Raw genomic sequence first — 25,038 nt, 5'->3', positions numbered from 1 at the left:
TTAAAAATATATACTACCTTTAAAATTATATACTACCTTTACAGATGACCATTTACGGCCAACTGTTAGTGGCGCCAACACCTGAGGACGTCACGACTTTCTTGCAGTAACGGTCCCAAGACGATGATGGAAGTAATAGACATCAACTTCCTTGGGAACCAAAAAATGTCATGTGTAGAGCAAACAAAAGTATTCAAATACTCTAGACCTTTTTGCTTGCCTTTTGAATCGCTTTTTGATCTTATAAATTATTATATGTAACCCAAACCCTTTTAGGCCATGACTTTCTCATCAAGGAAGTCATAGTCGACTGATATGCCATTGATGATCTCGCGGGAGTTGATGATGTAGTTAAAGCTCACCTTCTTCTTCTTCCGTGGCGTATCGCCACATTGAGCCGCAAATGGTGAATTGGATTCCTTTTTCAAATTCGGTTTACGATAGCAATCTAAACTTGAAGACGAGGAACACGAAGACAGATACGAAAACACGGATGATTCGCTTGAAACACTTTCTCTTTTAGGGATATTTATAGGACGAACGGTTGTGGTGTAGTTATTATCATTGGTGTTCTTTGGATGTGATGAAGATGTAAAGAAATCTGACTCGTAATATGGATGCGTAAACTTTGGTCCGTACAACCATGTGATATCATATTCTTTAAACCAGTTGATTTCATATGGATGCAAACACTTTAAATGATACAAGTTCTTAGACCATCTTCTCCAACTAATGTTGGCTAAACGTTGATCTTGATAGCATGAATCATCCACAGAATGCAGCTTCCAACACATGTATAAGTTTAAATCATTCTCCAAGTGAGGTTCGCATGGAGACATATAATCCACATTTTCCCGTATCGGCGAAGTAGCTTGTGAGTTCATAAGCAAGTCGTCGTGAGCGTATCTCATTGTGAATAAATAAATGAAATTATAATTGTTACTATAATGCAAAGAATAAGTTGGATAACGATATTAGAAGTTGAGGAGTTAATTAATAATTAAATCGATACTCAAATAACCCGCACCAGTACAAGCTATATGGTGATAATAATATTAGTCTATTATATTAAGAAGGAAGAAAATACAAAGGCTCAACAACCCCTGTCAAATGGCTTTCCTTATATATCTTTTGGGGTCATTTTGAACCAGAGGATCTATTGCCTCATTCATCCCCAAAATAAAAAAAAAAAAAGATAAAAAATAAAGTACTGTAAAATAAAATTCCTGTATGGCATTTACCCATCTTTCCCCCCGCGGTTCTTGCCGTCTAAGTTCTACGCAGACAACTTTAGAATGCAGGCCCGATAGAATGGGGTAAGACTTTTTTGGTGTGACAAAAAAGTCTTTCAAATATAATTCTCGGAATTTCTCAGTTTCAGTCACAAAGCCTACCACCAGGAAAAAGGAAATGTCCCGTTCACTGGGATTTTTTTGAGTTTCCCAACCATTAAGTCCCCTCACTCCCCCCACCAGTTATGGTGCATCGTACCCCTTATAATGGTTACCTTTAAAGACGTCATTTGTTACCTCATAACCAAATGTCTTTTCCGCAATCAATTCATTCCCCTAACCAGCCGTCCACGTTCAAGAGCTTTATTTTGCGTTGCCGTATATGTAACAATAAGATAAAACCGTTGGTTAAATCAATTTTTAACATGAGTATTCCAAATGTATGACAAAGAAGCAATGATCTTCGGAATTAGTGTTTTCGCAATAGTTCTTTTTTTGAAACAATGCATTGAATATTCCATCTATATAACTATAATTGCGAAGCTTAACTCCAGCGACAACGAATGTTCCAAGTTAGCCACAGTAGTCTTTACCCCGACTTTATGTCAGTTCTCTTATTCTTTCTGAAAAAACGTATGGGACTACTCCTAAATGGAACATCTGTATTATCACTACGAACAATCGTAGGAAACAATCGTAAATTTCCTGCTAAGAATTATCGTGGTGTTTCTTCATTAAACCCTGAGTCTTTGAGTCTTTGAGTCTTTGAGTCTTTGAGTCTTTGAGTCTTTGAGTCTTTGAGTGCCACAATTAGGAACGTTCGTTCTTTCTTGTTCAACTTTATAGAACGGGGTAAAGAAGTCCGTTACCATTGAAATGGTTTGGAGTTAAGGATGTATCGTAACATTCCATTGTGTTGAACACTACATCGATTGTTCCATTCTTTTGCATTAGAAGCTTCTTATTAAGGTGGAGAACCTACGACAACCTCCATCTTGAACTAGTGACCTTGCTACAAATTTGCCGGAGTTTATACACTATGCTTCACATTTCGCAAATAACATAACATTGAAAATAGCATTTAGAGAAAACCCCCCATGATATTAATCTAACCCTTTTCGTCCTTATCGACAACTCCTCAAACCAAAGCAGAAGGGCGTTTCCTATTCTGGTAATAACTCGCTGACCAAAATGCCCTTTTCTACTACTGTTCTTAACACCATGGAAAAAGAAACTCATATAGTTGAACTTTTTTGGGGAAATGACCTGCTCCTGCAACAATATCTGACTTTTTCTAAGTAAACTCAAGAAAATTGTCTGTCGCTGTTTGTCTGTTTCATGACCTTTGTTTAGTTTTTGCGTTAAACGTACAGAAAAATTTTGACCGCTATAACCATTATGTATGCAGGTTTGCATGTCGGAATGTAGGCATAACCGCATAGGTTTTTCCGGACGGTTTTGTCATCTTTCGATTATATTTTATAAGCCCTTCCGATACATGCCAACTCCAAGTCATCTTCCTACGTAAAGACTAAAACGTGAAAAATGCCTGATCATTTTATTGTGATTAAGTTGTTATAAGGGAATATTCAAATGATTAGTAATGATGTCATGTATAATTTTTCTCAGCCCGTGGAATATGGTTGATGTATTAACAATAAGTTTTCAACAACTCATTTTCTATTTTTCCGAGAATCTTCTTTTCTTACTCCACTTTTTTTCACACACCTAGCTGCAGAAGGCTTATCTCGTCGATTTTATTAATCCGATTTTTTTTGCACATCTTGACATATGAAGGATCTTCCATTGGGTTTAACTTTTGAGGTCACAGAACAGAAAAAAATAGAGAGTACAATAGATATAATATTGGGCATCGAAAAAACTCTTTATATACTCTATATGGAATAGCCATCGTCATAAACCCCCTTACTTTGTGCAAAGTGGCCGAAGCTACATCCCTGATGAAATCCTGAACACCAGCGTACTTGTGAGTTCAATGTTTAAGTTTATTCCAAGCATTTTACCATACATTGTAATTTTTAGTATTTTCCTCTCAAATAACTTCCATATATTATAGACGTCACATGTGAATCAAGAGTACTAGCCTCACTCCCATTTGTAAACTTGGTTGTCGGATAAGTCCCAACTAGTCACATCCGTCGTTGTAAAGGGAAGCACTCATAAAATAGTACGGCATATTACCTATTTGTGCGGGTACGTTGGTTGTATATTGATTGGGAGTCAATTTTGTTTTGGAATAGTCACTTGCATCCCCAAGTTGCACTCTGCAACACAATTTCTGCACCAAAACTTAATTCACAATCACTTTGAATATATCGCATACAGTATAGGGATACAGCCTTGCCTATTTTCAACATTTGAAAGTCCGCTGCCAAAGCTTCTACTAAAATGGCTAATAGGAGAGATTTACCTTTCAGACTTGATTTCCCATTCGTCACCTGCACCATTTTGTGAATCCCCTGTAACTTCTAAAATCTACATTGGCTTTTTGTCGCTTCACGGCATCGGTGTCATCATTGCAAAATATGAGTCAAAGTCGCCATGTACTAAATATCAACAACAGCGTTCTCTTTCTTGGAACATGGAACTAGTGGTCATCAAGTGAAATTTTCGTAAATTATAGAGAACGTTCTAACTCATATGCCCATTAACTTTATTTCACTGTCACTATCATTTACTGCTGGTTCTCATCGAAACATGGTACCCCACTCCATGTTATGAAATTCCCTTTTACGAGAGACTTTTCGAACTTTATCATGAGCAGCCATCATGTGTGCCAGATAAGCATAAGACTATATTAAGTATACTGTTGGTAGCGCGGTGGATTGCATTAACTAGACAAAGTCTGCTACGACTTTGCAGACTATGCAACGACGCCGTTTGCAAACGTATACACAAATGGTGAGGCCCTGTGAAGGCCCAGGTAGGGAGCCGAGAGCTGAAATACTACTATAGTAAGGAGTTATACTTCAAATTGATATACGACTCACAAGGATAAACGAACCAACAGACAAAAGATTGATGAGTCGCAGGTTTGGGGCTCGGTACAAGAACGGGTAACAAAACACGTTGTTGTTAATTCTTGGTTGCTTATGTAATAAGAAAACTGTCACGTGATAGTTTAGACTGTAATGGCACTTGGTTTGGGTTCTAGTGCAGTTAAGTTTTGACTGTTCTTATATGCAGTCGTATATGTGAATATTAGAGTGATGAGCCTAAAAGAAACTAACCAAGTCAAGGGGAAAATCAACCTGCTTTTATAGCTATAACCTACAAACAGTATTGTTGCCTTATAAAATTGGTTACAAAGTTTTATCACCAAAGATTCGGTATTAACTTCTACCCATTTGTCCGTTTTTAGGTCCATTTAATGACACCAAATCTTTACTGCCATATATTCCACCATGAGTTACTCTAATACGTCATTACCGATCCCCAAACAGTCTCCGACACCTCTGGGAAGCATTAACAACAGTTTCAGTGCATCATCGAATCCATCATCGGTCAGACGGAACTCTTCCTTCACTAAATCTGGAGGAGCTTCAATGACCAACTATTCTGAACATATCCAGAGCTTGAACCAACCACATAGCGTTGATTTAAGACTGGTTCAAAAGCATTTATTGCCTCAGGAAGATACGTTGAAATCGCCGGGAGGAGACATTTCAAGGCACATTTACCATCAATTGAACAATGCCAATTTACAAGGCTCATCCCCTTCTACATCCCATCTGCATCTGTTTCTGATAGTACCATCCACCAATGACAACGTTATCGATGACGCACAGTCCATTCACTCAAATGGTGTAGGTGGTGGAGATATTCTTCACACCCGAAAGAGATCCAGCAGTTTCCTGAACTTCCTTACAGAGTCCAGAAGAGGCTCAACTGCCAGTGACATCAATGTTCCTGGAGGGTTCAGACGAGAGTTCTTGATCCAACAGCTGATTAAACACCAGCGAGAACCTCCAAACTTTTTAACCAACAACTTCATTGAGTTTTTGACGTTGTATGGCCATTTCGCCGGTGAGGACTTGGATGACGAGGGTGACGAAGGGGAATCAGAAGGTGATTATTCCGAAGAGTTGTTATCTGATGAAGAAACCCCATTATTGCAGCAACAATTGCGTGGGCCTTCTAGAAAGAAACCCAACGGTGGTGCCCCAAGAGGCAAACAAGCTCGTCCTCCAAAGGGAACTGCTAGTGTGACCAAGACGTTCTTCCTCTTATTCAAGTCGTTGGTTGGTTCCGGTGTTCTCTTCCTTCCACGGGCCTTTTACAATGGAGGTTTACTCTTTAGTATCGTCACCCTTGCAATCTTCGGCTTTATTACTTATTTCTGCTACATTATCTTGGTGTTTCTGAAAAATGCTCTCGGGAAACATTCCTTTGGTGAGCTAGGCTACTCTACTTATGGTAAGGGTTTAAGAATGTTCATTATGGTCCTGATTATCTTGTCACAGGTTGGTTTTGTCCTGACATATGTTTTGTTCACGCTGGAGAATTTCAATGAGTTGTTTGGTATCTCCAAAGTGGTTCTTTGTGTCATCCAATGCATCCTTCTTATCCCCTTAGTGTTGGTTAGAAACTTAACCAAATTGTCCCTTATCTCGTTTATTTCATCATTGTTCATCATCATTGGATTACTTATTATCTTTTACTTTTGTGGCATCAACCTCTATGATGATGGAGTGGCTTCCGAGATAATCCAGTTCAACTCAAACTCTTGGACTATGCTTGTTGGTGTGGCTGTGACTGCTTTTGAAGGAGTTGGTCTTGTTCTTCCTATTGAATCATCTATGGCTAACCCTGAAAAGTTCCCCATGGTATTGGGTCTTTCAATGATGGTTATCACAGTAATCTTCACTCTTGTGGGCGCTTTAGGTTACTTAACGTTTGGTAATGACGTTAAGTCCATTATCATTCTTAATTTACCACTGGGTGCCTTCTCAGTTAAACTCATTATGATTCTCTATTCCATCGCTGTGTTCTTGACGTTCCCCTTACAATTATTTCCAGCCATCAAGATCGGTGAGGGTCTTCTTTTCAATACTCCACTGAACGATACCGAGGGTAAGTTATATTCTGGGAAATATAACAACAATATTAAATGGTCAAAGAATTTATTCCGCTCCATTTCAACTATTGGGGTTTGCACCATTGCTTACGTTAACCGTAATAATATCGACAAATTCGTTAGTTTCAATGGCTGCTTTGCATGCATCCCCTTGGTGTACATCTATCCTCCTTTGATCCACTTCAGAGTACTTCAAAGGAAACCTTATTTGACCAAAACTGACTCTATATTGAAGGTGGCAGATTTATCATTGATAGTGCTTGGAGTTGCAGTATTGGTTTATTCCATGTACCAAATCTTATTCTTAAACTGACCTATTTATATCATAATAAGCAATAATACATTTACAATTTACTATAAATGCTTGTTACGTTTCAATATATCAGTTTGTTATCCTGCATATACGCTTATACCGGACTTTAACTTCCCCGATTTGGAATCTTTATATCCACAACCACAATATCTCAAATCACCAAAACCAAACGCATCATTGTCAAAAGACTCTTCTTATCTCCATCTGGGTGACCATATCACAGATGGTCGGCAGAAACCATGACGACTCAGGTTTTAGTAATCATTTAGACACTGCCGTCGCCGATACCGGGCTTCCCGTTACGGATCCTAAAAAGAAACCGCTTTCATGTCAGCGATGCCGGCTCCGCAAAGTTAAATGTAGCTTTGACTTCCCATGCTCCAGTTGCATACGAAACGGCGTAGAATGTGTTCAAATAACCGACGACATGCGGAAGAAGCGACTAAAAGTTAATCAAGTCAGCGAGCTCCAGGAACGATATACGAACTTGGTGCTGTTCCTTCAGCGAGTTCAAGACTCCGATACGACTGGTCAGAAACAGCTTTTAGAGCTGTCAACTTTTGAATCATTACTTCAGGAAAATGGTATATATTCGCTGAAGAAACTTAAGGGTGAATCGCCGATATCTATGTCTTCTGCGTCTGCATCTGCGTCTGTTTCTGCTTCTGCGTCTGCTTCTGCTTCTGCTTCTGCTTCGTCGGCTTCTTCCTTGGCTTCTTCCTTGGCATCCTCTTCTGCTACTAAAGAGAGATCAGTTGATGTGGAAGATGACGATACTTCTGATAGTATTCACAGAACAGCAGTCTACGGACCAACGGCAGTGTATGACGATGACTCCCTCATCTCAAAAAGATCTACAAGCAACAAAGACGATTTGGCTAGTGTCAAAATCATGAACAAAGATGAGCAAATCCTTCATTGTATCAAACTATTTTTCAATTGGCAATATCCAGACCATAACATGTTCATTTTCCGAGAGTCTTTCCTTATAGACTTTTTCAATCCAAAGCCAAACATGATGTATTGCTCCAAGGTACTTGTGTTAGCCATCTGTGCCCTCGGGTCTTCTATGTCTGAGGTTGATACCATTTACAATCGATCCAAGGAGTTCTATGATGAAGCTAAAGCCCGTTTACTTTCTCAATTGGACCATCCGCCTTCTATTACTTCAATTCAGCTGTTTCTACTTCTAGCGTTCTATGATATATGTAACGGCCATAATTCCTCGGGTTGGATGCTTTCTGGTAATGCTATCCGAATGGGGTACGATCTAGGGTTCCAATTGAATCCAAAGGTTTGGTTCATGCACAAGCAAAAGGCTGATAAACTCACAGAATCCATTCGTTCACGTATCTATTGGGGATCTTATATGGCAGACCATTTCATTAGTTTGTTATTGGGAAGACCAAGTTTATTAAAGAAATCTGATGCTTCCATCCCAGAACTGGAGGACTTGCCAGATTTGGGCTGGATCGATGAATACATTTATAACCGAAAGAGTGATCAAGTATCGTATATTTCGAATCCTCTTAAGAAAATCATTGTTTTAATTTCTATAAGTGATAATATTTTAAGTGATATTTTCACCAAGGATGAATTCAATCTTGAAGACTCAAAGAGACTAGATAAACTTCACCAATACAATCTTCAGATTCGAAAGTGGAAGGAAAGCTTACCTGAAGATCTAAGATGGGATAGACAATCTCTTAGTGAAACAGCTGAAAACCCTACCCTTGCTGGCTTACGATATTATTATTATATCTTGGTACTATGTTTGAATCGGCCATTTGTGGGCTTATGTTTACAGAAGCAAATGCAAAAGCAATCAGCAGCAACAAATACTGTTGATGATGATCCAGAGGCAGATGCTGAGGATTATGAGGGACCCTTCTCACCAATTAAAATTTGTGAAGAAGCAATAGGAGATTTGTATGTTGCCATTAACCGATTTAAAAAAGTACATGGTCTCCGAAGAGTTTCCATATTTATTGTCTACAGTTCGATTTTGGCCATTTCAATATTGTTATTGACCAACACTTACAGACAACTAGTGACTGAAAGAAAGAAAAAGAAGTTGCTATTCTTCTTGGATGTGTTACGTGGCTCCTCCAAGACTTGGAAATTGGCGGAGAAATCTTATAATTTAATTCAAATAAAATTAAAGTTCAAAAAGGAAGAAAGAACTCAAGATGAGGCAGTGGATACTCCTCCCCCAACACCACAAATGATCCCCGACGTTATAAGTACTCCTCCAATAATTAAACAAGAACTTATGGAGTTAAGACCAATATCTCCAATTGTTTCTAATCTCCGATCAGTTTCAGAGGAAGCTAATGGAGATCCAAATGTTTCCAATTCGAATTCATACCTCCCTCCACCAAAGATTGTTGTTGGTCCCTCAGTAGAACCTGTTTTGAATCCCCCCTCACAGCCTCTACAATCACGACCGATCTTGAAACCACAAGTGGCACCTTTCCCACTCCTACAACGAAGATCGATCAATTCTCCAGATACCAATGAACGCTTCCCGATGGCGCTGGTGAAGCGAGATCAAAGATTAGAAGATGACCCTACCAATGGAATAGTTGGAGGTGAGATCTCGTCATCGGTTTCATTAGACTCAGGCGGAGTTAATGGCGGATTTGAAATTTTATCTTCGGTTGAGCAAACCAATACAGATATATTATTTGAAGAGAATTTAGATTTCTTTGGGGGTCCGCCAATGTTAATGACGTCGGATTTATTTGATCAAGACTGGGAAGCATTATTCCCTGATTATGTGTTGAAGAATTAGGCGACTGTTGTATACGATATTTTCGAAGCTTTGTCTAACTAATTTTAAATTGCAGACGATCATGCATGAGTGGAACTTGGCATATCATGCAAGTGAAATGAAAAATCAAATACTTTATTTATACTAGTTAGATACCAAATTATTCCATGGTCTAACTTATTTCTATAATCTTTTTGTTAGGCTAATAGGTCCTCGGTTTAAACGCATAGTATATTTACGACTGAATGTGTGAATTATTACCTGACTTTGTACTGATGGTGTGCATGTAAGTGCCGTACGGTATAGTGGTATATCCGGTATGTACAAGCTTTTGCATTTATGGTACATGTTTATATACAGTTTCGATGTAAGTAAATACTGACATGAAAATAAAATATCCTGATGGGTTAGGGCCGAGCTATTAACCATGTTCATTTTGTTGTATGTTTGGTTTATATACAGGTAACATCTTTGGCTGCCGAGAATTAAACCTAGTTTTCCGTTGATTTCATTGGTCATAACTTTTGTTTCATATGAAAAAAGATTTCGGTAGAATACTGTTAATCGATGTAGCCGGTAATGTAAGGCACAACATACACAAAATAGTCAAAGAATTCTCTCAATGGAAATAATCCCACCAGGAACTCCATATGTTCCTGTAATCGTTATGTATTCAGGCCTGTAACCACCTCTCGAGTGTCGACAAAATAAGATTAACCTGATGAGATTGAACCGTAAAGCCTTAAGTTTAGGGTTGCTACTAGTTACACACGAAACATGGCCCACTACTTGAATGGCACGACCACGGGAAACTTCACTATTGTTCGCATTCAATCCTTGACTCAGAAAAATGGTTCAATAAATCACTCCCATAAGTTTGCCCGTCTACAGTCTTCTCCTATAATAAACGAAATAGTATTAAAGTATTATAAAGTGTTAACGAATTATTTATTCAAGCCTATATACCAAACCTCAGGCATAGCAAGCTTCATGTAGCATACAAAACTTAATAGCCTTTAAAATCCAAAGTAAACTTGCTTAGAACAAAGCAGCAGCAACGGCAGCAACACCAGCGAAAGCACCAGCAGCAACCTTTTGAGCACCACCGACAGCAGTAGTGACGGTGTGGTTATCATAAGTCATAGAAGAAGAAGAGACAACAGTGGTCTTCTCAGTACAAGTTGGGCACACGGTTTCAACGGTGGTTGAAGAGACGGTGGTGGTGTAGGTGGTTGGGACTTCACAAGAAGTAACGGTAAGAGTAGTTGGTTCAGTAACGGTAACAACGTGTTCACCGCAAACGTCTTCTTCAGGACAAGTGGTGAAGGTAACAGTTGTGGATTCTGGGCAGTAGGTAGTGAACTCAGTGACAACAACGTCGGTAGTGACAACGGTGGAGTTACCTGGAACGGAGGTAGAGTTGGAGTAACCAGCCAAAGCAACGGAGGCAAGGGCGGAAGCAGCGAGGACCTTAGAGAACATAGCGAATGGAATACAGCGAACGTAAAAGTAACTGAAGTTAATTTAACAAGGTGTAAAGAAGGAAAAACTAGTCTAGCATTAGGGATTAATTGAATGGGAATCTGGGTCCATTTAAATAGTTTCTCTTTATGGAGGCTGGTGGAAATTAAATGGGCTATTGTAAACATCTGCGGGTAGCCATACCATCCGATTGCAAAAATTCTATACATAAAAATTTTTGTCGAGGGGTAACAAAATCTTACATGCAGCACGTACCGTATTATCTCACCATGTGCTATTCACGGACATGCATACAGTGGACATCAAACATACACAATCACAAACCCCCCACTAGTAGTTGCTATCTATAGAACAGAGGAGGTAAAGGGCGGAAATCCAACATAACGAACGGACTAAAACCCTTTAATAGCAGTAGTAGCATACTAGCGCGCAGTTAACGGTAAAAGTAATATTTATTACTGTCGTTGGTACAATTAGTATTGATGGTTTGTCTTTGTTATTTTACGTCGTAATGCCCCAAAAAATAATTCAATGTGTTAATGCGTTAGTTAACCAGTACACAACAAGTTTGTGGTGGGAGCGGAAGCGGCTTTTCCAAATGAAGGACCATAACATGACCCTTAGTAGTAATACTTTACATTCTGCGCGGACACGACTTATGCTGCTATTAATAGTTGGTCGTGGATGAGAATTTCTTATTATTACGGCATGAAATTATTGAATCGAATGACGATTGTATATTCTATTTTTGTACGTAAATATCAATGATTTCGATGACAAGTTATGATCTTGTTTAGATGTTATTAGTTTTATGTCATTACTTATTTGTTATTATTATCATGCTATTAATTTGCGCTGTTGCTTGACAACTTTTAGTAAAAGAAATTTCTCTTTTGCCCCCATACATTAGCCAACAGCCTTCCTCGTTCGCAAAAACTGCATCTGGACACTTATCATGCAACCGTATATTTCTTTTGCTTGTTGTGTGGCTTTGTGTTTCTTTAGAGTTGTTTTTTTATTTGTTCCTTCACGTAACAAATGAGGCTTAATGGCATGACTGTGACTGGTGCTTGGTCTATTAAGGTTCTGTTACTCTCAACTCTGCTCTGTTCTGCTCTACTCAGTTCTGCTCTGCTCTAATATGGTCTTAAGCAGTTGTGCCCCCCTCATCTCTGTTTGCAAGATGTGTATGACAGTTGTCACATTCATTGCTGCCATCGACCTAGATTGGTACTACGTACAACGCCGTTCCGCTCCTGACACATAATGTGCACTGTTCCACCACTGGTTCGGTTACACAAGGACCGGTCGCACTGCACTACTTTCTGTCGATAAATCCGGCAACTGGAAAGCCCCTGGAACTCGTTACATAATAACAATACTGGGAATAATCTTAATACTAAGAGTCATATATTACAGACCGATTATAGATTCAGACATAAATAAATACATTGCTTTAGCCAGCTAGCTACCTACACTCGTTATCTGAGCTGGTATGTGTGCATGTATTTTTTCCACCATTAATTTTCCATTGACCATACAAAATATGCCACATTGTAATCAACAGTTACCGCATTCTCGTCTGAATCACCCCTATTAGTTTTGCATAGGAGCCCCGTCACCCCCATTTAATCAACTTCGAGTTCGTATTAGTCTACAGGAACTAAGCTTTTGTCTAAGTATGCCTTGTGGTAGATACACGTCTCCTGTATTTGGAATATGGAATCCCATATCGGTTCAAACGATAACATTCTCAAACTACTGTATAAGCAGGTTGGTAAATGCACGAAAATATGAATTTAGGGAGTTGTTACAGGAATTATTACAAGAGCTATTAAAGGCACAATTATTGTGATTGATAGAAAAGATATTCGTAGAGATATTAGTAGAGTTATTAATTTCTGGTATTAGTAAAACTGGAACTTGTAGTAAACTTTCTACATATAATTAGTCAGAGCAGTACGGTTTTTAGTGCGATATTGGTACCATCACCAACACCATTATTAGCCCAGATAATAGTACCATTCAGTATAAAATCTTCCAATCTGTATGGAATACTCTTATCTTAATTTGTCATAGCTCTCCTAAAGTGTCAATGGATTCATATTTGAAACATTCGTACAGATATCAGATACTACAAAAGAAAAGTCAAATTTTGTCACGTGATTAGAATGATAAAGGTAATAAAAAGAAAAGGAACAGTACTAATTAGAATTTAGAGTGCCTAACTAAGAACAAATATCGAAATAGACCTTATACAGCACTCCTGCCATAAATGTACCAGTGTTGATAAGCACATGCATGGTGCAAAACCTGTTGCTGGGATTACGAGAAACAAAGCAGCAATCACCTAATCAGGTAGAGAGATAAGAGTTTGGATATAGTTGTAATTGAATAAATAGGAAGCACCAAAAAAAAGAACCAAAAAGAATAATAATAAAAGCAACAACAACAATATACATATCTCATTCCTTTAATTCCTCAAATCCCATGTCACCAAAAGTGTTTTCCCCACTGTACAACACGTACAAGAATCCATCTTCGTCATGATGTTCCTCATAAATTCTGCTCATCAATGAAGCAGTAGGAGGTAAGATATCATTGACAAAAATGAAAATTGCCTTTTCACTGGGCAACTTGATTCTCTTTCTAATGACATAGACAAATTGACCAACAGATAAGTCCTTAGGAACTAAGTATTTACGCTTATCTATGTCTGCTATGTCACTGGTTTCAACCTTCTCACATATCACGGGTAATCTGTCAGGGAAACGAGTTAAGATTCTTTCAGCCTCGGCCTTTCTCTTTTCTATACATTGACTGGTTAGTAATAGTCCTTCTCGACACTGTGAATACTAAACTGATACGTACCAAGTGCATATTCGTCCTTGAATTGGGATCTCATTGTTTGGGTGTTAATTAGAACTTCAAAAGAATCTTGATTCAAATTGTTAGTAATATATTCTGCTAAAGGGGTTGGGGGTTCTATATATACATCTAGACTGAGGTTAGGTGGCGAATCCTTAATCAAACATCCATCAATGATCTAATCGGTTGTTGGCCTTCGTCATTGTCATGATAGACTGAATCATCTCTATTGTGTGTTCTAGCTTCATATAAGAGATCAATCAGATTCCACTTCAGTTTCAGATTCCACTTCAGTTTCAGGTTCCACAGGCTTACCACACCCAACAATAACATTGATCTCCAATATCATCGCCCAAGCCCTGTACCGCTACCGGTCTATACGGTCAATTGACCCTCGCTCGTGGAGTTACTCCACTTGTTGATACATACCAGTCTCAACACTATGTCTCTAGTATCTTTGTCGTGTAGGTTTCTTTGGATGAAGATAAAGAGTGATCGTTATCGTTATCACTTTATGACAGTTTTAGGGGGCAAGTGAGGAGGGAGGAGGCGATATTGTATGCAGTATTGTAAGTAGTCGTGTATATACTATTAGAATGACCACTATTGAAAGAGGGAGACCTTCCGAAGGAATAGATTTGATGAAGCATTGGTATACATAGAAGAAACAGAAAATTTATGTATGCAAATACATGTAAATACATGTAGATGCATGTGGATACATGTAAGGCTGTGCATAGAATTGTATGTGTAGAATTAATAACATGTGTAGATGAACCGAGTTACAGGCATTGAATAAATGATTCACAATTGAACGTAGTTGACACTAATTAATAATAATAGTGGTTGACACCGATGAATAAAGCTATATGTTTAAAGTGAAGGTGATCGGTTTCTGACAAGTTTGTGTACGATAACTTAAAGATTTAATGTGAAAAAGCTTGTTTCAAAGAAAATGTGCTGCTATGTGAAAAGACCCTAACACCAAATTCATCATGTGCAACTACATTTAGATACAAAGTGAGTAAAATTCAATTACCATCTACCAAGCTCATCTCTACTTAAACTCACTCCAAGGTCATCTTATTTCATCTTATTTCACTGTTAACCACCGTCTAACTTTCTGATTAAATTGCGTACCATTTGGCACTGCAGATGGGATTAGCTGAGAAGTTTAGAGCGAGCGGCAGTCAAGCGAGATCAAGCCAAATACCAAACGTCTGATTCACTGCGTTCCAAGTTTGTTTATCATTATCGTCCATGAGGTTCATACGACTACTTTCTCATTCTACTATTTCAAGGTTTAAATTGGACCCAAACTATGCCTTCAAATGTGGGATAGAAATCCATACTCAATTGAAGACCAAGTATAAGCTCTTCTCTTTGTCTCCGACGACCACATCATCCCACATTGTGCCACCCAACTCCAGCATCAGTTACTTTGACATTGGACTTTTAGGAACGCAGCCCAAGCTTAATCCCGAGGCACTACTATTGGCCTTGAAGTTGGCTGCAGCCCTCGGATGTGAAGTTCAAACCACCTCTGCCTTCGACAGGAAACATTATATGTATCCAGATCAACCATTAGGGTACCAGATCACCCAACATTACCATCCGATTGCTAAGAATGGTTCGTTGACCTTGAGGAGCGGCGTGGACGATGAGGGCAACTACAGATTGGATGCAGACAAGTGCATCAACATAGAACAACTACAGATTGAACAAGACACTGGCAAGTCGATATATACTGACGACGATGAGATCAAAATCGACTACAATAGAGCAAACATGCCCTTGGTGGAGCTTGTGACTAAGCCAGACTTTGAGAACTTTACGCAGATCAGATGTTTCCTTCGTAAGTACCAGCAGTTGGTGAAATACTTGAATATATGTTCTGGAGACATGGAGAATGGGGCTATTCGTGTTGATGTCAATATCAGCGTTAATGGTGGGAATAGAGTTGAGATAAAGAACTTGGGGTCGACCACAGAGATCAAACAAGCATTACGCTATGAATATAAAAGACAGATCCAGTTGCTCCAAGTAAATATAACCGTGTCTCAAGAAACCAGGGGTTGGAATGGGACTGAAACTGTTAAGGCACGTTCAAAAGAAGACGCTGTTGATTACAGATATGTACCGGATTCAGAATTATCACAGATATATCTTTCACCCACAATTGCGAAGGAAATATACGATGAAATAGAGCCTCAACTTCCTGAAAGGGTGCTACAAAAGTTGGTCCTGTCGCCGTACGATCTCGAAGTGAAACATGCAAAGTTCTTATTGGATAATAACGACAATGTCTTACCATATTATTTCCAATTGGTTGAGGCTGTTGGTGCGAGAGACCCACACATTAAGTGTACTACCATAAATAACTGGATGTTCCACGAGGTGCTTGGAAGCTTCCACAAGAACAACCAAATATTCGACATCAACGTCTTGCCCTTTGACAAATTGGCATCCTTAATAACGTTGGTCAATGGACATGACTCCCGGTTAACATTAACATCCGCTAGAGTTCTCCTTACTCACGTGATCTCAAATCCTGGAGACGCACGACCCTTGGATGCTTTAATAGAAGAGCTTGATCTAGAGAAACCACGTGACGTCTCGGAACATGATATACTTGAAGCTGTGCAGGAGATTTGTCTTGAAATCATTGAACAGAATCCGGACGTTGTCAAGAAGATCCGTGCAGGGAAGGCCAAGTCGATTAACCATTTGGTTGGGTTGGCCATGAAGGAATCACAAGGGAAAGTCAAGTCCAGTTTATTCCTACAGACGTTCCAACGTTTGATTTAAGTTATAATTTTCTTGTACATACACACGACTATATTAGAGACCACCCTTTTCACTTTCTGAGTCTTGTAAAGATACAACCGTGACATCCGTAGGAGTCTTCAACTTGATATCGTGGTCACGAACTTCATCATCGTCATTATCTTCGTGGAAGATGAAGGAGTTGCTTTCTAAATCATCGAGTCGCGTGCAATATACCATGTCGCTGATCTGAGATTGCTGCATCACGTGCGAATGATTATCGTTATCGGTTTCACCGTTATCACCGCCGTTCTCAACACCACTATCATAAGACGTTGATGACGATTTCCGCCATTTGAACAAGAACAGAAACCATTTAAAGTATACCATACTTGCTTCAGAACCAACCCCAAATATCAAGAAAGTAATGAGTGCAACTCCAATGCCGATAAGCTTATCGTACATCGCAACGAACCCAAAATCAGTAAAGAGAATGTATGGTGGCCAATTATGGACTGCCTCCCAATCAAAATGAGCATTGAAGTGTTCTGTACTAATAACAACCGTGTAGACAGTCCAAGGAACCAATGTAATAACACAGAAGACACTCACTGAAACCAAACGAGCAAATCTTTTGAAGCTCAAGCCGCAATTGGTGCACTTTAAGATATTTTTCACGTCTCTTCTGGTGACATAAAACTTGTATAGAGTAAGAACAGCAAACACCACCGACACCGCAGACCAGAGTAACTTCCAGAGGAAAATAATCAATACTGTTGGATAAGAAAGCGACACTGCCGAAGCACAACCTCTATAACGAAGAATAACATACCGTTGAGTTTGGATGATGTAAACGGTAGCCATGGTAAATATAGGTGTGACCCAACACAAGGCGAAGTTCAACCAATTCTTTCGTTTTCTATATGCTTCGTCAAGAAATAAAGGGTTCAGAGCTTTCAAAATGATATAGAGGTTTAGGGCTAACGTAGCGACGGCACATATACGACCAACATTACTACCATACTCCAAATTGTTGGTGATGTCGCAGTAAATCTCTCCATTAAACTTGGTATCGAAATCAGGTCCTGACCAAATGAGAACGTTAATAAATGTGGTCAAACTACCATACATCATCCAGAACAATAGACTGATAACAGGGACATTCTGTCTAACAAAATGCCAACAGAACACAGGAATAAGCAATATAAACGATAATAGGGCGAAAACAGCCGTAATTATAGGTCCAGCCTCCATAGTAGCAGATTATGTCTTAGGCATATATTTTCGCAGCAATTGACTGTAGAAAACACTCCCTGTCGACTACTTTCCAAAAGGACTTTTGCCGATCATTTTATACTCGAAGATTTATGAATTTGCTTATATTATTTACAGCGAATTATACTGTATACGTCCAAGGTCGCAGCAATTGTTAGTTAAAGGAGTTGAAAGTTTGACGTTTTATCATAGCCCTTTGGAAGCTCAATTAGGTAATTTTCTACCCGACAAAATACTAGTTCGGGCCCTCTAAGGAAATCACCACAATAAATCCCTGACATGTTCATAACTCATTTAACAACACCATAGAGAGCTCTCCTTATCCTTATCAACTCTTAAATACGCCTTATACCTTGTTGTATGAAGTTTACAAAGAGCGTCAAGCTGTGTGGGTGTAACAGGGTGAATTACTAAACGCTATTATTTCGATCGGTCATCGTTAGGTGTACTACCAAACTGCACGATTTCTTTACATTAACAATAAGAGCTTGATAAAAATGAAGGAAGAAAGAAGGAAGTTGTTTAATGAATGAATTCAAATGATAATCATTTATTGAATAAAAAAAAGCGACCTCGGTGAGGATCGAACTCACGATCTTAAGATTAACAGTCTTACGCCTTAGCCAGCTTGGCCACGAAGTCATAGAAATTAAGAACCGACCCCGGTGAGGATCGAACTCACGATCTTAAGATTAACAGTCTTACGCCTTAGCCAGCTTGGCCACGGAGTCGTTCTTGAAGGCTAATTTGAACATAGAAGAATAAATGCCAAGTACAACATTTTGGTGAATGCTGGTAGCGACTGCTTTTTTCTTTTTGCAAAGATTAAGTCTACCACAGTATGTTGTTTAAACTCTATTCACAATTTATATACTCTAAGCATCCCCAGATTGACTTTCAAAGGGAGTGAGTTTGGCAGTAGCCTCGGCCCAAGATGCACCTTCATAGGTAATGGCCTTAATTGCATCAATAACTTGGACATAAGAACCTCTAACTTGTTTAGTGGAGTCTCTTTCTCTTAAGGTGACGGATTCATCCTTAACAGAGTCGAAATCAATGGTGATACCAAATGGAGTACCCAATTCATCATTTCTGGCATATCTCTTACCAATAGAAGCAGAAGAATCATCAACCTTGAAGGGAACCTTTTCAGATCTCAAATATTCAGAAACCTTCTTAACAACAGGACGTAATTCAGCACTGTTGGATAATGGAACCAACAAGGCCTTGGTGGGAGCAACTAAAGGAGGCAATGATAAAACTCCTCTGTCAGCATCTTCAGGTCTAGCCCAGAATTGATGTTCAAAAATGGAGTAGATGATACGACCAATACCGAAAGATGGTTCAATGACATTAGGAGTAAATTCACGAATGTGAACAGACTTGCTCTTCTTTTCAATGTTAACAAATTCTGTGTCCAATTCAATCTTTCCTTCAACACCTTCAACAGAGAAAGTGATCTTACCGTTGTCCTTCAATTCTGTAGCCAAATCTTCCAATTCACATTGGGTTCTGGTCAACAACCACTTTTCAACAGCACCAGCATCCTTTCTAAACTTTGGACCAAATTTCTTCTTTGCAATTTCAACGTCAAACTCTTCAACAACCTTTGGTTCAGCCAATGGTTGTCTAACAACCAACTTTTCGTTAGTCTTAGCAGAATGAACACTTAAATCATAAGCAGATCTATCGGCACAACCAACACATTCAATCCAACCATATGAGGATTGCAATTCAGCATCCCAACAATCAGCAGCGTAATGAGCCATTTCGTTGGACATATGTTGTCTAAATCTTAATCTGTTCTTGTCAACACCGATCTTAATCAAGAACAAGTAAATTCTAGCAATAAAGTAACCCAAAGTTTGGTTGTCAACCATTCCTGAAGCAACGGCTTCGCCAACTGTAACTTCCGATAATTCATTGGAACCAGATTCTTGGATATTCTTGGGCAAAAACTTCAACTTGATGTCTTTGATTTCTTCGAATCTTGGGTGGGACTTGTCTTCAGGGTCAACATAATGTTCGATTTCAGCCATCAAAAATTCTCTAACTCTTAACAAACCAGCTCTAGGAGAAATTTCGTTTCTGAAAGACTTACCAATGGAAGCAGAAGCAAACGGCATCTTTTCATTATTGAAATCCAACAACTTAGCAAAGTTCAAAAATTGACCTTGAGCAGTCTCTGGTCTTAAGTAACCCTTCAATTGACCAGAAGGACCAATTGCGGTTTCAAACATCAAGTTGAACTCAACTGGAGGAGATAAAGCATTTCCGTTAGCAGGGTTAGTAATGTTGTGTTTAACGATTAATTCACCTAATTGAGGACCAGAGTAACCATCGATTTGAGCCAAAATAGATTCATATTCAGTAACAACATCATCATCCAACTTAATGTTCTGGATTTCCTTAACCTTCTTCTTTCTCTTTTTCTTATCTTCGTCTTCCTTGGCTTCAGTAGCAACACCTCTGGCAGCCTTATCACCTTTTAATCTTGCTTCAAACACTTCCTCAACCAAATGATCTGCTCTAAAGATTTCCCCGGTCTTCAAGTCTCTAACCATCCAGTCAGAGAACTTGTCAACATGACCTGAGGTCTTCAAAACATCATGAGGTGTTAACATGGTACAATCAACTTCCAACATGTCTTCTTCTAAAATAAAGTGCTTTCTCCAGGTGTCAACAATGTTGGCTTGGAAAGCACAACCTGGTGGACCATAATCATATAACCCAGAAACACCTCCATAGATATCAAAGGATGGAGCAAAGAAGAAACGTCTCTTCAAAACCAGCTCCAAGGATTCTCTGGAGAATGGCACAGTAGATCTTGCAGTGGCGGTAGACATGTTAGCAAAGAAAACGCGAGAGATTCTCCTTGAAATTATTCCGGTGGACAACTTCGTCTTGACTCTTGCTAATATCTTAACAATACAGAGATTTGAATTGCAGCCGTATTGTGACTAATACTTTGGGACCAAACCCAAAAGGTGGTTTAAAATTTTTCAAATTAAATTCTTTGGAACATAATATTGGTTCACACACGACGAATATTCCATAAATTTTGGATGCAAAAAATTATACATACATTCAACAATTTATACACAAATAATCGGTAACCTTATTATTTATTCTATATAATCCTTTTCTCTTACATGTACTCAAAATCAGAGTAATTGGGGAACCGAGTTCTGTACCACATAGTGAAATGGGAATAAGGATAAACAGTAGAGTTAATTCCGGTCTTTGAATACCAACTGGTGCAGCCACCTTCACTGGTACCATAAATAGCAGTATCTAAATGCTTGAGATCCTCATCCCTCCATCTATCGTGTGCCTCAGGACTCACTTGGATTGTTGAATACTTTTCCTTAAGAACAGGACTAAACGTCCTATCAAACATTTGAACCATGTTCTCAATACTAAGTAACACAGATGTATGACCAGCAGCAGAATTGGGCCCTCCAACTATAAACAAGTTAGGGAACCCTTTAACCATAGAAGTTTCATATGCTGCTGGCCTTTCTTCCCTCCACAAGTCCTTCAATGTCTTCCCCTTCTCACCGACAATGTTACCAACAAACATAGATTGATCCAAATCGTATCCGGTACATGCAGCTATAATGTCAGCTTCTATTCTATCTCCATTTTCCAAAATCACATATTTTCCTTCGACACGGTCAATCTTAACGTTAGAAAGCAATAATCTATCATCGTGTAACGATTTCAAATACCCTTGATCAAAGATAAGTCTCTTGCATCCATATTTGTAGTCGGGTATAAGAAGGTCATGATACTTTTCAGGACTGGTCTTCTCCATATACAAACGAGAACTCCGTTGATGGAACCAATGAATAGTTCTGGGAAGCCACCATTTACCCTTGAAAATAGGATATCTCAGCTCTGCTGCTGCTGCCATAACGTAGCGGATTCCAGTTATAGCTGGCAGAAATCCTCTCACCTTGACATAAAAGTTTTGAACAAATTTGGGGATCTCAGGTAAAATCCAATGTTTTGAACGGAATAGCTGTACTATCGATTCAGGCTCATAATCTTTAAGAAGTGCAGGGACAAGTTGAGCAGCAGAACATCCATTTCCAATCACAACCACTTTCTTACCCTTAATAGGTGTTGAATGATCCCAAAGCGCTGAGTGCATCAATTTTCCTGAAAAATCTTGAAGTCCAGGAATATCTGGGAATTGAGGATAAACAAGTCCTCCTCTAGCAGACACAACTATCTTACAAGTATGTTTCAAACGACGACCAGTTTTTATTTCAACACCTTTCAAAGTCCATTCTTTCTTACTTTCATTCCACTCTAAGTCATTGATAGCAGTTTCAAATCGGGCATATTTGGCTAACTCGTGTTTCTTAGTTACAGCAAGAATGTACTCTTCCATTTCATGCTGTGGCGGCTGCACACCAGACCAAGTTGTGTTCAACTCGTCAGAATATGAGTACCAGATGGCTGGAATATCACAACAACATCCTGGGTAGGTATTAGCATACCAAGTACCTCCAAAATTGTCATGTTTCTCAAACATGGTAAAATCAGTTTCCCCATGATTTTTCAAAAGTGACATTGCAGTGGCAATCCCTGCTAAACCTGCACCAACAATTGCAACTTTGGAGCTTGTTTCTTTCACAGGTATGGATTCATCTTCAAAGAACTTTCCCTTCTTGGGGTGAAGCACATTACATGCGTCTTCATAGTTAACTCTGAACTTTTCAGGTTGTTTATGTGATTCAAGAGGCGAGCTTACACTAGGCATTTTTCCTTGAAGCTTTAATAGTGATACTACAAATGAACTATTATTTTCCAATTATAGCGGTTTGATTGAGTCTATATACTTCCAGGAAATAATTTCACAAGCCTTTTGCCATTGGGTGATGTCCACGGACTGATAAAAGTTTTGGCTGCTTTTAGAAAAGTTCATCTCCGATAGGTGCGTCTAACGACTAAGCGCCCGGACTTCCATGCAGATTGAACAATCACAAAAATGATGCTCCGTCTGGGGTACAGAAAAAAAATTACATGGCTTTCCGAAAGTTGCAGCTTCAAAAATCAAAAGGGTAAGATAGTTGTTTTTAATTATTTAAGTTCCAAGTCCGAATAATTGGGATGAGATGATCTGTACCACATTCTGAGCTGGGAATCAGGATACATGGTATGATTTCTACCATTGTCAGTATACCAACTAGCGCAACCACCAAATTGAGAACCATATACTGCATTTGATAACTTTTCTTGACATTCTTTGTCCCACCGATCATAGGCTTCAGATTTCACAGCCACATACTTATCCTTACCAGAGATCACCGAACCTGCGGTTTTGAGGAAAAAATTGACACCATTTTCAATAGCTAAAACCACGGAAGAGTGTCCTGTTGCAGAATTAGGTCCACCGACAAGGTAAAAGTTTGGAAACGATTTTATCATGAAAGTCTCGTACGCAGCAATTCCTTCTTTATCCCATAACTCGTTCAACTTAGTTCCATTCTCACCTATTACGGTATCCATGAAGAATGGCTTTGAGACGTCGTAACCGGTGCATGCAACGATGATGTCAAATTTCGCTCTCAGGCCGTCTTGGAAAGTGACCATCTTACCATCAATCAGCTTAACTCGAGAGCCTGTTAAACTCATACGCTTATCGTGAAGACTCTGCAAATATCCTCTGTCAAAGATCAATCTTTTGCAGCCAATTCTATAATCAGGTAAAATATGGTGCAAATATTCAGGTGGACAAGTGGATTTCATATAATTTAAAGCGGTTTTTTCATTCAAATACCTTACTAACTTTGAAATCCACCCATTGCCAGCATACATTGGATATCTCATTTCTGCTACTGTGGAAATAAGAGCTCTGCAAAATATAGAACCAAGCCATGTTGCTCCGATTATGCTATAAAGCCTGTGGAGGGCTTTAGTAATCTCTGGCATAACCCATTGCTTGGTGCTAACTAATTGAGTAATGGACTTCGGTTTGAAATTAGTCAAAAGTGAAGGTACAACTTGAGTAGCAGAACAACCATTTCCAATAACCAAGACATCTTTGCCTTCAAAAGAAACGTCGTAATCCCAAAGAGCAGAATGCATGTACACTCCATCATAAGTGTCCAATCCTGGAACCTTGAGGTGATTTGGTATAACCAAGATTCCTCTGGCAGCCACAACTAAAGAAGCAGTGTGTTTAATACGCTGACCAGACTCGACATTGACACCATAAAGAGTCCAAAGGGAAGTCTTCTCGTCCCATTCAAAACTGGTGATAGCTGTTTTGAGAGTAGCTTTCTTGTCGATACCATGCTTTTTTACAACGGTCAAAATATACTCCTCCATTTCTGCTTGAGGGGGTTGGGAACATGACCAATTGGTATTGAGCTCATCCGAAAACGAATACCAAATGGCAGGAATATCAGACAGACAGCCTGGATAGGTATTAGCATACCAAGTACCTCCTAATTGATCGTGCTTTTCAAATATACAAAAGTCTGATTCTTTGGCTCTTTTGAGAAGACCCAAAGCCGTGGCTACTCCACCGAAACCACCACCAACTATGGCAACCTTTGAATGAGTTTCAAGGGTCTCTTTGCTTTCATCGACTGGAAAACTATCACCATTGTCACCTAGTACTCTAACAGCATCTTGGTGTTTTATTCTAAACTTTTCCGGATGCAGTAAAGATTCTTTAGTGCTCGTGACGGTCGACATTTTACAACAATAATAATAATATTGAACCAAAAACCAATTCCTTAGTTAAGTATTAACAAGGCACTGATAATATAAAAGAAAGAAAAAAGTTGATTGGAATTTCCACCTTCGCATATGTCTTTATTTAAGGGTCGAATCTTGTGCCAATTTTAAAAGTGTGGGGTAGGAGTGTGCTTTCGTACCTCACGGACACTGACTTCACTTCACCCACACTAGCCAACAATTCTTCCTTCCCCGGATCTCAAAGACTAAGACATTATTATGCCAAAGCCATTAAGTATGGAGATATGACCCATTTACCTTGTTGAGCCTCCTCATCAGTTCTTGTGACACGGAGATAGCTCCCATAGATTCCCCCCCCCCCCCCTAATCATGTAGCCAGCTCAGAGATGCAAAAGCTTTAGTGGTCCGACATATAAACATTTGTTCCCCTGGGCTACTTACCCGAGGATGCACAAAGCGGAGAAGCCTGCGATTGCAGCATTACACCATGATACGAGTACGCAATTTCCAATGA

The 25,038-nt window shown here is 39.1% G+C and overlaps 10 protein-coding genes and 2 non-coding genes across 12 annotated transcripts; 3 read left to right on the top strand and 9 right to left on the bottom strand.

Moving 5' to 3' along the window:
• Window positions 1–272: 272 nt before the first annotated feature.
• Window positions 273–911, bottom strand: KQ657_002800 (uncharacterized protein; the record flags this gene model as incomplete). Its single annotated transcript, XM_043193547.1, has 1 exon — window positions 273–911. One exon carries the CDS (start codon window positions 909–911, stop codon window positions 273–275), a length of 639 nt encoding a protein of 212 aa, XP_043047384.1.
• Window positions 912–4,657: 3,746 nt separating this feature from the next.
• Window positions 4,658–6,643, top strand: KQ657_002799 (uncharacterized protein; the record flags this gene model as incomplete). The annotated part of the gene is made up of 1 exon (XM_043193546.1): window positions 4,658–6,643. The coding sequence occupies one exon, from the start codon at window positions 4,658–4,660 to the stop codon at window positions 6,641–6,643; it is 1,986 nt and encodes a 661-aa protein (XP_043047383.1).
• Window positions 6,644–7,070: 427 nt separating this feature from the next.
• Window positions 7,071–9,437, top strand: TEA1 (Tea1p; the record flags this gene model as incomplete). Its single annotated transcript, XM_043193545.1, has 1 exon — window positions 7,071–9,437. One exon carries the CDS (start codon window positions 7,071–7,073, stop codon window positions 9,435–9,437), a length of 2,367 nt encoding a protein of 788 aa, XP_043047382.1.
• A 1,017-nt stretch (window positions 9,438–10,454) lies between these two features.
• Window positions 10,455–10,898, bottom strand: KQ657_002797 (uncharacterized protein; the record flags this gene model as incomplete). The annotated part of the gene is made up of 1 exon (XM_043193544.1): window positions 10,455–10,898. The coding sequence occupies one exon, from the start codon at window positions 10,896–10,898 to the stop codon at window positions 10,455–10,457; it is 444 nt and encodes a 147-aa protein (XP_043047381.1).
• Window positions 10,899–13,363: 2,465 nt separating this feature from the next.
• AUT7 (ubiquitin-like protein) lies at window positions 13,364–13,803 on the bottom strand (the record flags this gene model as incomplete). The annotated part of the gene is made up of 2 exons (XM_043193543.1): window positions 13,364–13,707; window positions 13,770–13,803. 2 exons carry the CDS (start codon window positions 13,801–13,803, stop codon window positions 13,364–13,366), a joined length of 378 nt encoding a protein of 125 aa, XP_043047380.1.
• A 1,223-nt stretch (window positions 13,804–15,026) lies between these two features.
• KQ657_002795 (glutamyl-tRNA(Gln) amidotransferase subunit) lies at window positions 15,027–16,574 on the top strand (the record flags this gene model as incomplete). The annotated part of the gene is made up of 1 exon (XM_043193542.1): window positions 15,027–16,574. One exon carries the CDS (start codon window positions 15,027–15,029, stop codon window positions 16,572–16,574), a length of 1,548 nt encoding a protein of 515 aa, XP_043047379.1.
• Window positions 16,575–16,607: 33 nt separating this feature from the next.
• On the bottom strand, window positions 16,608–17,786 carry STE3 (Ste3p; the record flags this gene model as incomplete). Its single annotated transcript, XM_043193541.1, has 1 exon — window positions 16,608–17,786. One exon carries the CDS (start codon window positions 17,784–17,786, stop codon window positions 16,608–16,610), a length of 1,179 nt encoding a protein of 392 aa, XP_043047378.1.
• Window positions 17,787–18,375: 589 nt separating this feature from the next.
• Window positions 18,376–18,449, bottom strand: KQ657_002793. The gene has a single exon. It is a non-coding gene; the product is annotated as a tRNA-Asn (tRNA).
• A 15-nt stretch (window positions 18,450–18,464) lies between these two features.
• On the bottom strand, window positions 18,465–18,538 carry KQ657_002792. The gene has a single exon. It is a non-coding gene; the product is annotated as a tRNA-Asn (tRNA).
• Window positions 18,539–18,682: 144 nt separating this feature from the next.
• On the bottom strand, window positions 18,683–20,653 carry GRS1 (glycine--tRNA ligase; the record flags this gene model as incomplete). Its single annotated transcript, XM_043193540.1, has 1 exon — window positions 18,683–20,653. One exon carries the CDS (start codon window positions 20,651–20,653, stop codon window positions 18,683–18,685), a length of 1,971 nt encoding a protein of 656 aa, XP_043047377.1.
• Window positions 20,654–20,955: 302 nt separating this feature from the next.
• Window positions 20,956–22,578, bottom strand: KQ657_002790 (flavin-containing monooxygenase; the record flags this gene model as incomplete). Its single annotated transcript, XM_043193539.1, has 1 exon — window positions 20,956–22,578. One exon carries the CDS (start codon window positions 22,576–22,578, stop codon window positions 20,956–20,958), a length of 1,623 nt encoding a protein of 540 aa, XP_043047376.1.
• Window positions 22,579–22,898: 320 nt separating this feature from the next.
• Window positions 22,899–24,521, bottom strand: KQ657_002789 (flavin-containing monooxygenase; the record flags this gene model as incomplete). The annotated part of the gene is made up of 1 exon (XM_043193538.1): window positions 22,899–24,521. One exon carries the CDS (start codon window positions 24,519–24,521, stop codon window positions 22,899–22,901), a length of 1,623 nt encoding a protein of 540 aa, XP_043047375.1.
• Between the last annotated feature and the right edge of the window lie 517 nt (window positions 24,522–25,038).

Source organism: Scheffersomyces spartinae (genome assembly GCF_019049425.1).
Source record: "Scheffersomyces spartinae strain ARV_011 chromosome Unknown scaffold_23, whole genome shotgun sequence".
Lineage (NCBI taxonomy): Eukaryota > Fungi > Ascomycota > Pichiomycetes > Serinales > Debaryomycetaceae > Lizanozyma > Lizanozyma spartinae.
Note: the sequence above shows the minus strand (reverse complement) of the source record. Positions and strands in the feature narration are given on the sequence as shown.